Below are 10,720 nucleotides of genomic sequence, written 5' to 3'. Positions count from 1 at the left end.
TGTTTACAAACTTCTGGGGCATACCCTGTTGAGCAAGTGTAGTTAACAGAACTGGCCGATCAACAGAATCAAACGCACCCTTGAAGTCAAGGAATACCACGATTGTGGGTCGTCTGGACATGTGGCGTTGCTCTACCACCTGACGGAGTGTGGAGACGGTCAACGCAGCCCCTGCCCGGTCAAAATCCCACTTGATTATCACCAGGCAACGTTTTGCGTGCCACAATAAGATGACCAGAAGCCCTGTCGCAACAGAAGGCAAATTGACACCTCTGTGGCTACTACATTCACCGCGAGTACTCTTTTTGAAGATGGACATTACAGTCGATTTAGCGCAATTGTTTGGGATGGCCTCTTCCTCCCAGGTAGACCCAGGCACTGGCTGGGAAACCCAACGCGACCCTTGAAAACAGCAGGTTTAAGGTAGTTGGATCAGCAGCACTCGGACACTTCCGATACTGAAGGCGGCTGCATATTCAGGGTCCACCTTTCTGCTGAAGGTCAGGATTCCCGACTGAAGGTAGCAAGTGACCAGCTGAATTATCGTTTGAAATACTATGCCCAGGGGTCCTTAATTATTTATCTGACAAGAGCTTTCAGAGGACCAGTCGAACGAATCAAGTGAAACAGCTTGCGAACGTATCTAGCATTTTTCGCACCTTCCATTTCTTCAGCCTTTCGGATCAACCAAGCTTCTCGGTCTGCGCGTACACTCAGTTTCACCAGGCGTCGGATGATCCGTGGTGGAGTTGTGGTTGCGGTCAGGAGGGAGCCAGAAGTTTTGGCTTTGAGTAGCGCTTTGGATGCCTTATCCCAATGGTCATTCATACTCGACACCGTGCCGTCCGGCAGGCATTCTGATAGTTTCGTTTGACTGCTGGGTCCACTAGCTTCTCAATGGTTAGGCGAGGTTTGCACGTTTTGCGTACCCCTGAAAAGCGCATGGTCGGAGTCAACTCTGGTGTTCCAGAAAGAGCTACAGGTGGTGATCGACTCTTGCCACCGATAGCTGACGGCGATACGGTCTATTCGGATTCGTGGTCGGTTTGCTGGTAGGCACCAAATCGTCAAATGAGCTCCGCCGTTCTGGAAATTCGAATCGCAGAGGAACAGTCTGTGATCAGCACGCATCTGAAGTAAGCGATCCCCGATGTCCGTGCGTCTCAACCACGGACGACCACCCAATCGAGCCTCAGCAGCGCTTGGTCCACCTACCTGGGCGTTCGTGTCACCAACAAGGACAACCATATATGAGCTTTTACTCGCTGTATAAGGGCACCTGGAGCACCATAGAAACTGTACTCAGCAGACTCAGAGCTGCAGTAATTTGGACGTAAGCAGCCACAATAAACAAAATGCGATGGACCTCACTTCATCTAGCTTCTCTCATATATTTTGACAAACGAACCGCACAGAGGCAACTATAAACGGGTAACCAATCACGTAAAGACTTTTCCACTTGGTCCATCAACTACGGTCACTTGCACCCTCATTAGACCGAAGAAGAACTACCTGTTGGTCTGCTTGCTTCAGCGTGCAAACTAAAGGTGGTCAAGTATACAGGCTTTCGGGGTTTGAAACTAGACTTCGAAGTGTCTAGGGTTATTACTGGACTCGGACGTACAAAAGCTGCAGCTGAATGTGATGCAAGATAAGCAAAAAACAGTCTGTTCTGGTGCTGAAACCCAAGGAGAGAGTATTCAAAGTTGGGTGGGGTAGGAAGACGGAAAATATGAAAGTGTGAGAAGGGCAGTGTCGGCAGTAGGATGTTTTTGCCTACCCGCCCGGCTGCACGCAGCAAGTAAGGCGACCCGGCTGATGGCGTCATGCGACGGCCGATGTGGTATGAGAGTATTGTTAGCAGTAAATGTTATGGTTGTACGCAGGATGGGATACTGCAAAGGTACCTACACCTAGACAGGGGGCACAGGGAGGTAGCCGCAGATGCCCGACACTTGCTGCTGATATGCACAGCAGACGTGTTCTGAAGCGCGACAAAAGCATAGCAGGGTTTATGTTTTTCGATCATACAGGACCCGCCGACAGCCACGGCCGGAGTGTGTGGCTTTAACGGACTAACTGTTCTTCGTCTGGTTGCTCAGTGTTGGACTTTCAGGTATGGTTGAACCTAAAGGAACTAAATTCCAGCCGACACAACTACGACACTGAAGATCGACTAACATGATAAGGTGACAGCTCGAAGTCTGGAGCAGCCCGTCTCCGGTAAGCGGAGCTAACAGATACAACAGAACATCTCGTCAATAAGTGTGGGTGCGCGTCTTCCGGGAACACCCTTAGTGCATATTGAATATCGCAGTCTTAACTACAGGAATTCCGTGGATAGCTTGTGCGCCATTAGACACTCGCAAGGAGCCGTGCATGCCGGCGTCCAGGCGCTTGTTGTTCAAGGAAAGGCTTAAATGTGATACAACGACGACCACCAACACATCATGGCCCCAACTTTAACGTTCGATGGGCAGCAGAGACAGTATCGTCTGTTTTGTACCACCAGGGGTAATCCCCTAAAAATTTCGCGGAAACTCGAACCCATACTGAGAGAAACAAACCATCCCGCTGTAGCACCCTTCCGGTGCCTGAGTGCCATGTCACCAGAAAGAAGCACGAAAGCGGGGATACTGCCAGGTTGCCAAAACCTAGACAGGGGAAGTCAAGAGGCATAGGTCGGGTTCGGACCAGTGACCTTCCGATCAATAAATTCGCGCTCTATTCACTGAGCCATCTCGCCTCAGCCCTACTTAAACCTGTTCCATCTGTAGCTTACCCATAGTGGCCATCCTCTTTTCTGACATTCGCAAGGTCTTCAAGCTCATTCCTCATGGGAAAGTCGACATGTTTTTGCATCCTTCTACCTAGGTAAATCGCCATCCATAATGATAGCTCAGTGGTTGAGAGCGAATTTCCTGACCGGAAGATCTGTGGTTCAAACCCGACCTCTGCCCCTCGACTTCCCGTCTAGGCTATGGCAACCTGGCAGTATCCCAGCCCTCGTGCTTCCTTCTGGTGGAATAGCAGCTAGACACCGAAAGTATGCTACAGCTGAACGAATGATCCCTCTTTCGGATTCATCCATTGCTACCATAATATATCCATCTTGCCAGAGCCCGACACAAGTTCTCTTCAAACACAAGTGCCGGGTTCACCAAGATCCTGATGACCGTGGTCACGTTTCCACTATCTCCTGGAATATTGTGGGAGTAATACCTGGTGGCTGGTCGCCATAACTAGTCCATACGCAACCGGTCTACCTCTGGCCTCTCTGATCCGTCAAGCTGAACATGTTTGATGAAGCGGGACTAGTATCACTTCGTATATTGAAGGATTTGGATCGTAAGAAATAAACGCAGCCTAAAAATGAACGAATGGACTTTGAAGTGCGCATCGGTGTTGTTCCCACAGCTTCCGGCGTCATGGGAGTGCTACATGAAGTTGTTACCCACCGTACCCTACTTTTCTGTGACATCGCCGTCACGCGTTCGCTGAAAATATTACCGTTCACCACTCTAAGCCCCCATCTCTCCAAGCTTTCTGATTACCCTATAAGTAACAACCACGGTTCATGATGAGGGTTTTGCAAAGGCTACACCAGTCAAATTTTCGAAATCCTATAATCGAGGGATAATTCATCATCCGCCCGAAATTTTTACTGTTATCGGTCCAAGCCGTATTACCCGATTTTTCTGCTCCCAAATTTGAGTTTCCATGGTAGCCTTTGTTCTAGTCATACCGAAGTGGTCACGACGACTTTGCTAAGTGTGATATTTCTCAGCTTCCCAAGTATTTCAATACCTACGAATACTGTTTTCGGAAAATATAACTTTCCCTGTCTTGTTCCACCTGAGTTATTCCCTTTCCTCCCGCCTCTGCACCTTAGACCATATCACGAGGAACACCATTGGCGTCGTCAGCCGGTATCTCACTGATGATGAAAAACAAAGAGGACTGATCACGTGGGTTCAGGATTACCACTCTTAGCCCGCTGTGCGGCTCTTTCCGCAGAACTTCATTCATCCTTACCAAGTTGTCGCAACCAACTATTTTGGTAAGACTTTTACAGGGTACTAAGGATGACTACCAAGATAGCTACATGCATTTAGCTACCAACACCCATGCACAACCCTGAAAGCCAATAGTAGTTAAATTTTGATGAATAAGCGCAAGTTGAGTACATATTTTATGGTGAAGTCGTTTTAAAAATCCATTCAGGTGTGGTGACGTTTCAGTGCACAGCTGTCGTGCAACTCGAACGACACACGAAGACTGAGACAATGCCAGGCTGTCTGATCTTATGTACGAGTGATCGAAAGTCCGTGGTCGGGTTCGGACCAGTACATCCCGGGTCTTAACCACCGAGTTACCGAATACTGTCGAGGTAACAGTTAGCGCGTCTAATTTTGCAGAGGTAAAAAAATGGTCTCAGTGCTGAATACTCACCTTTGTGAACGTGATGCATGCATTATTGTAGCGACTTCGGTGGGGCCCTTGATATTATATTCATTAACGCGTGCGACCAACGGCTGCTGAATCACCGAAGTCTACAACATTATTCATCGGACTAAAAATTGTTCACTTGATTGCGAATCCGACAGTCGAGAGCTCTTCTGCGTTTCGCTTCAATAACGAGGCGTTGCTGATCTGTTAACTCGTTCTTATCCATGACCTAGTTGATAAGCCTTTTGAGACTATGATAAAGCTCTGGCAAAGTTAAAAAAGACACATGGATAAAACAGTTTATTGGATATCACATTTCATGTGAACACAACAGAGTGCAGCATTCCACCAACACACTGAGCAATATTCGCTGTCATCAAACTCTCCACATTCTCCCCCAGGTGACGTTTGGGATCCTAAAAAAAGTTTGCCAATTTATAAGCAAAAATTGTCATACCATCCGTCCAACGTTTTTGACCAACAGCTGTTCTGGTGTCATCTTCTCCTCTTCCTCTAAGGACTACAGAATAATAGAATAGGGAATAATGTACCTTATGGTAAGCCTTCACCAAATCTAGCATCGCAGTGAGTGTTTTATGATTATTGCTGCAATGTGCATCGTAGTCTGCAAGAGCCAGTCCATCCTTCCATGTATTCTTGTTTAGATCCATCAACATCTGAACAGTAAAACACATAGAAATGTACGAACTTTTGTTTCCCATTGATTCTTGCGGTAATTGATAGGCAGAGAGTAATACTGTCTATTCAGTCCATGAATCAGTGCTTGAAGTGATGGCTTGTTGAGATGACCAACATTGGAAGTAGTTTGCCTGGGTTCTTGGTTTGCGATAACCAGATTAGGGTTAATCAGCCGGAAGGCATCAATAACCACCTGTGAAGGGATGAAGCAATGTATCCTGGACTACCTTGCCCTTGACACTCTGAATAGGATCAACCACAACAGCCACAGCACGATCAGATAAGGCTTCAAAACTCTGCTGCGTGTTCATATCAACACCAGATAGCCAGCAGCCAAAACCAGGATGTGAATGATACCAACCAACGACCATTTCGGGTCTAAGACAATGCAGATAAGGATTGAAGACATACCTCCCAGTTTGCTTCAACATATCCAACATTTTAGCCTGAAATACTGGGTCCACCGCTTCAACGCTGACCCCAGTACCAGACTGTGGCATGGCGAATACGTCGACTACCGTGACCGTGTAGTCGTCAACGAATTCGCCTAACATAAGTCCCATAACTTCCATTGGAACACCAGCTCGACCGTGCTTAAGCATTTTCAACAGGGCCAAACTGCTAATGTAAACCTGTTCTGCGCTGTCTGGAACAGGTCCATCTGTCGGTTGTGCGTTGGACTGTCCCAGGGCGGCCAAACCGTCAGCACTCAAACGGAGTATCCTATCCATCCAGGTGATGAGTAACCCAAGGACAGTGGCAAGCGACCCACTCCAACTGCAGAGCTCCTGTTGGTTGTTTCTCTTTAGGGGTAGGGTGACCTTGACGTTGAAACGTACTTCAAAGGATTCGAGGTTTTCTAGTAGATCCAGAAAAACTGTAGGTGATCCACACTCTGAGTTATTCGGCTTTGCATACCCCTGCAAATTCGGCAGCCTCGCGGGTTCACAGTCAAGATGGAACTGTATCACAGCATAATAAGTGGTTAAGAATGTTACACATAGAGGAACGCACATTTTTTCGTAGTGTTCCTTTCTTTTTCACCTTCATATAATTTTCGTGAATTTCATCCTCCTTAACTTTTCTTTGTTCCACCAATACACCCTTCATTGTTTTGGTCAGAGGTGAACAGATATGAAGGACTGATAGGAAGTAGACGAGTAACGGAATCACAGTCACGCCGTGAAGGAAACCACAGTGTTTGTGGAAGATTCGTCCAGAATGTTGTTTAAAGAGTGAGGTTCCCCGTAGATCGTAAATTTTTCGCGCGACTGACAAATCATCTCACCTTCTCTCTTTTTTCTTTTTTAATTTGTGTTCACAATCTCGCTGTTTGACTCACACATATTCCCGCGTCTGTCTCCACCATGTCTCTACTGAACTTTAGCCTCCTATTCATCCCTTATTTAGCTGACTTACCCAAGAGGTATCGGAATGAAACTACACTGTAACAGACCCCCAATGAAGAGACTCCCGGTGGCATAAAGCAGATGGAGTTCGACAGAAAACAATTTGGGGAATGATGACGAAGAGAGTTGGTTGAACGGAAGGCCAGAAACACGTAGTGATTGAACAGTGTGGAAGCAAGAGAATGTAACAGCGCCATGGAATAGACTTCATCGGGAAGCGTTTATACCCCAGCTTACATCCCAGGTGTATGTCGTAAGGGACAGCGGCAGGGCTCAACTACCATAACCGAGGCAGTTGGTTGAACGGAAGGCCAGAAACACGTAGTGATTGAACAGTGTGGAAGCAAGAGAATGTAACAGCGCCATGGAATAGACTTCATCGGGAAGCGTTTATACCCCAGCTTACATCCCAGGTGTATGTCGTAAGGGACAGCGGCAGGGCTCAACTACCATAACCGAGGCTTTTTCGTAGGCTAAAGCGATTAAAAACATGATAAAGGTAAGTGCTATTTTCCAGACAGATGATCCAAGCCATCAGACCGAACCGGAAGGACCCAAAGGGTTTAAAGGTGTTTAGCTGTGGGGTAAAGTGGCTCCTGTTCCGGAAAGTGCTCAAACGGTTGTACGCCTGTGCATCTGAGCAAAAAAGCAAAGGCTTGGTGGTTTGGGAGAAGCAAGACCTGGGGCAATCGCTCAGGTGCAACAGGCTGCGGGAGGAGTGGTGGCAGTAAGCTGTCTAAGTGCTCGCTCAGATGCGTAGGCTTCCGCAGTTAACAGCCCTAGGACATCGGGGACTCCCAACAACCATACACTACGGCGCTTGTGGGCATAACTTAAACCACCTCTGGTCTCCGTTCGGAGCATTTTGGCAAGCCAGGTGCCGTTCGTTCTCGTGAACCGTAAGTGGATCTTCCGACGAACTGGTGCTCAGCCGGGTTTCTCGCATTTTTCAGTGAACCGGAGGTACAACTTACGGTGTCAGAACCAACGACCTGATGGATGCTTTCATCACTTGTCACTTGTCAGACAGAAAACGACCGAATGAAGGCCCACATCTTTAACGGCTGAGCTTGTAGAGAAACGGCTACCGTATTCATGAAACGTGTAGCCTGCATAATTCGAAAGGCACCACATAAAGAGAAAGGTTTGGACATGGATGGTTACACAAAAGTGCGTGACCGAACATCGACAGCATACTTTCTAGACTGGGTCACAATCAGGGCGTTTTGAAGAGCATCTTGAATGAAATAGCCTGCTCGGATGGCCCGCGAGGGATGGGTGACTTCGGTTCCGAAGAGTGAGGTAGTAGCAGGTGACGGTAACCGTGCTCATGGTGCTACTATATCTGGCGTTCTTGCTGGATTCCCTGAACGGCAACTTCTGGAATTTCTTGTTTTGTTCCCTCATTGGACAGCGACTCAAACCCACTCAACAGTGGGAAGTAATTATCACCTGTATTTATGGTATTGTATTTCGGGTGTTGTATGAAGTGGCCCTTGTACATTAAGCGCGCCTACCAACAACTGTGAGATCGTATCTACATGGAAATGAAGTTAAATGGGTCTGATCACTTAGAGGTGGCAGCAAACTTCATGCGCTAATCTAGTCACGCGAAGATTTCCGCCGTGGTGGCCGGTCAGTGAAGGTTTACGGACGAATAACTAAACTTACATGAACGAAAATCCGCGTAAAAGATTTCCGCGGTAATTATCGTTTTATCATGCGGCCGTTCACCGGTATCAGTTCTGGCACACTATATATTTGGCTGTTAAAGGCAAACGGTACTCTCTAGGCCACAGGAAGCTTACGGGCTCGGCGTGCATGGTATCCACTCCAACTGTGTGTGGTCCATGCTTCACATCCAAATGGACCTTCGGCTGAACCAAAACTGCCTATAACCCTACCTCGGTTACTTATACCCCATTTGACCTCCATGGACAACCAAAAATTCTGTTACCCACAGAATCACACACCTCCGGCTCAATCATCTCAAACATGACGCCCATTACAAGGCTTTTCGGAGACCGAAGTATGCCGGTGCCATGATGGCACGGCACAACCATGTTCAGTCTGGCTGCACGTCCGCAACTATTCCCTTCTTACTCTTGATCGTGCTCTCACATCCACTAGTTCTTTTACCTCAAACTACGAACAAACTGTTTACCTGGTCACAGCCGCCTCTGGGAGGAGTTCACTCTTACCCGCCAACCCACTCGTTCGTACATCACCATTCCGTTTTGCGATTCCATTATGTCCCTTCCATATGTTCAACGATTCTAATTACGACGACCCTTGGCCCTATGCACTAGCACTAACGCCCTCGGAACTATCTTTTACACCCTACTTCCTCCTGACCTTGAGATCAGTGAGCCCAACCAGCTTCATTGTAGACAATAATTTTCAGGCGAGGCCTGCGGTCATCGCTACTTTAAGTTGATCTATTTTTTCATCCCCTGTGCTTCTCGTGACCGTGATCATTTATAAATCACCCGGGGTCACTCACAGGCAGCAATGGTTTCGCAGGTTTATTATTAATAATAGTAATAATGTTTATTCTCAACCAGTGGGCGGAATACCATCACGATGGTACAGTCAGAATGAAAGTATGACTGGCGGGCTTTGTGGGCACAGGGGATTGTGAAGGAAAGGGACACTGTAATAAACCGGTTTTAACATTGAAGTAGTGGTACATCATGCCCAATTGCTCTGCATTTATTGTTTTCCACGATGCACGTGGTTAGCCTGTCCCTTTAATCTTACCTTTCGGCAGTTGTGTCTCTGTCCAACGTGTTCACGTTCACAAATCATGCCTGAATCGGTGTGCTCGCTACAATTTTCGGAGTATACCAGTCGTTATTATTATTAGTGAAACCCCGCTTCCGGTATGTCTGGGCTGACAGGCCACCCGAGTTATTTCGGAGCTCGTTTGCTCATCCGAATCACAGGCCAGCATCGGCTCACTCGTTACCAATTTCCTAACCTTCGGTCACCAAATATGAGGTTAGTAGCCTGAAGGATAAGTACCCCCTCGGGTCAAACAGACCACGAAGCTCATTGTAGAGGAGGGGTCAAAAATGTGGAGTATTTAAAGTTCGATGGCTTTTGGAATCCTATCCGACTTGAGGTCTGTTGACATGTGGCCTGCATTCCCTTAATTCAGTGGGTGTCTTGAGTAGTTTCTGTCTGATTACCTTACGCTCTTGGCTTGTCAGGGCATGGAATTATATTTTTTTTAAAACATTCGAAAATGTATCAAACTGGGTCCTAGATACAGCAAGAACAACCGTACTGTTCTGGCATCTCCCCTTTCGATTGACCCATTCGATCGTTTCTACCTTTTGAAACTCATTATCTTGGATTTTGTGGTCCACTGTAAGATTCTGTTGTCTTCAAATACGATTTTCTGCGGTTTTTAAAAATGGCTCAGCTTTCTGTTTATAACCGTTATTTCTGTGCCTCGGGATTCTCGAGTTTGGCGGATTATTTACTTGCGACATGGCAGACGAGTTTCCTACCCTACAGGCTCCGAAACTCCTGCAATCGTTACTGGCCGGTTGTTTTCTTTTTATCTTTTCCCCGTACAAACTTACAACTCGTACTAGTCTAGCTCCTGCACCGGACTACTCTATAAAACCTGTCTAGCGTCTATTGTTCTCGTCCAAACTCTACTGGCAAAAACCAAATCAAAATTAGCTGTTTCTTCCCCAAATCACTGCACGACTTACCTACTAATTCTAATTATGCTGTGTTACTGGCCTGGTTGTTTTCTCCTGCCCCGTCAACTTATGCTTCGTCCTAGTCGAGTCCCTACCCCGGATTACTCTATCAGCTCTGTCTAGTAACTGGCGCTTTCAGTCTAACTCTAACTGATAAAAATCAAACCAAAGTCGATTTATTTCTTCATTCCATTATCAGAGCGCATCCTGCGCTTATATATACCCAGTTGTTGATTTGTTCCACCAAACACTCTCATGCAAAATAGCGCGGTACGATTCTGCTCGACGTGGCAGCCCACACCAACGCTCCGACGCGTTTTAGCCATGGTGCATTCGCCGTGAGTATCAACATTCCAGTCCCACCGACTCACTGACAACTGTCATTTCACCTCTCCTCCGCGACTTGCCTCTACCAGCGTCTGCATGCTGTTGCTTGTTCGGATTGGC

At 47.1% G+C, this 10,720-nt stretch overlaps 2 protein-coding genes across 2 annotated transcripts in view; both read right to left on the bottom strand.

The window, feature by feature from the left end:
* The window catches only part of T265_03304 (hypothetical protein), a gene marked incomplete at both ends in the record, with an annotated part of 34,933 nt that extends 30,258 nt beyond the window's left edge, over positions 1-4,675 (bottom strand). Inside the window, 2 exons of the mRNA XM_009167750.1 lie at positions 4,453-4,553; positions 4,589-4,675. Coding sequence (XP_009166014.1) covers positions 4,453-4,553; positions 4,589-4,675 — 188 coding nt within the window. The remainder of the gene's footprint in view (positions 1-4,452; positions 4,554-4,588) is intronic.
* A 91-nt stretch (positions 4,676-4,766) lies between these two features.
* Positions 4,767-8,620, bottom strand: T265_03303 (hypothetical protein; the record flags this gene model as incomplete). Its single annotated transcript, XM_009167749.1, has 6 exons — positions 4,767-4,865; positions 4,907-4,969; positions 5,001-5,126; positions 5,159-5,341; positions 5,376-6,110; positions 8,531-8,620. 6 exons carry the CDS (start codon positions 8,618-8,620, stop codon positions 4,767-4,769), a joined length of 1,296 nt encoding a protein of 431 aa, XP_009166013.1.
* Between the last annotated feature and the right edge of the window lie 2,100 nt (positions 8,621-10,720).

This window comes from Opisthorchis viverrini (assembly GCF_000715545.1).
Source record: "Opisthorchis viverrini unplaced genomic scaffold opera_v5_47, whole genome shotgun sequence".
NCBI lineage: Eukaryota > Metazoa > Platyhelminthes > Trematoda > Opisthorchiida > Opisthorchiidae > Opisthorchis > Opisthorchis viverrini.
The sequence above is the reverse complement of the archived record's forward strand: the minus strand, read 5'-3'. Positions and strand labels throughout refer to the sequence as shown.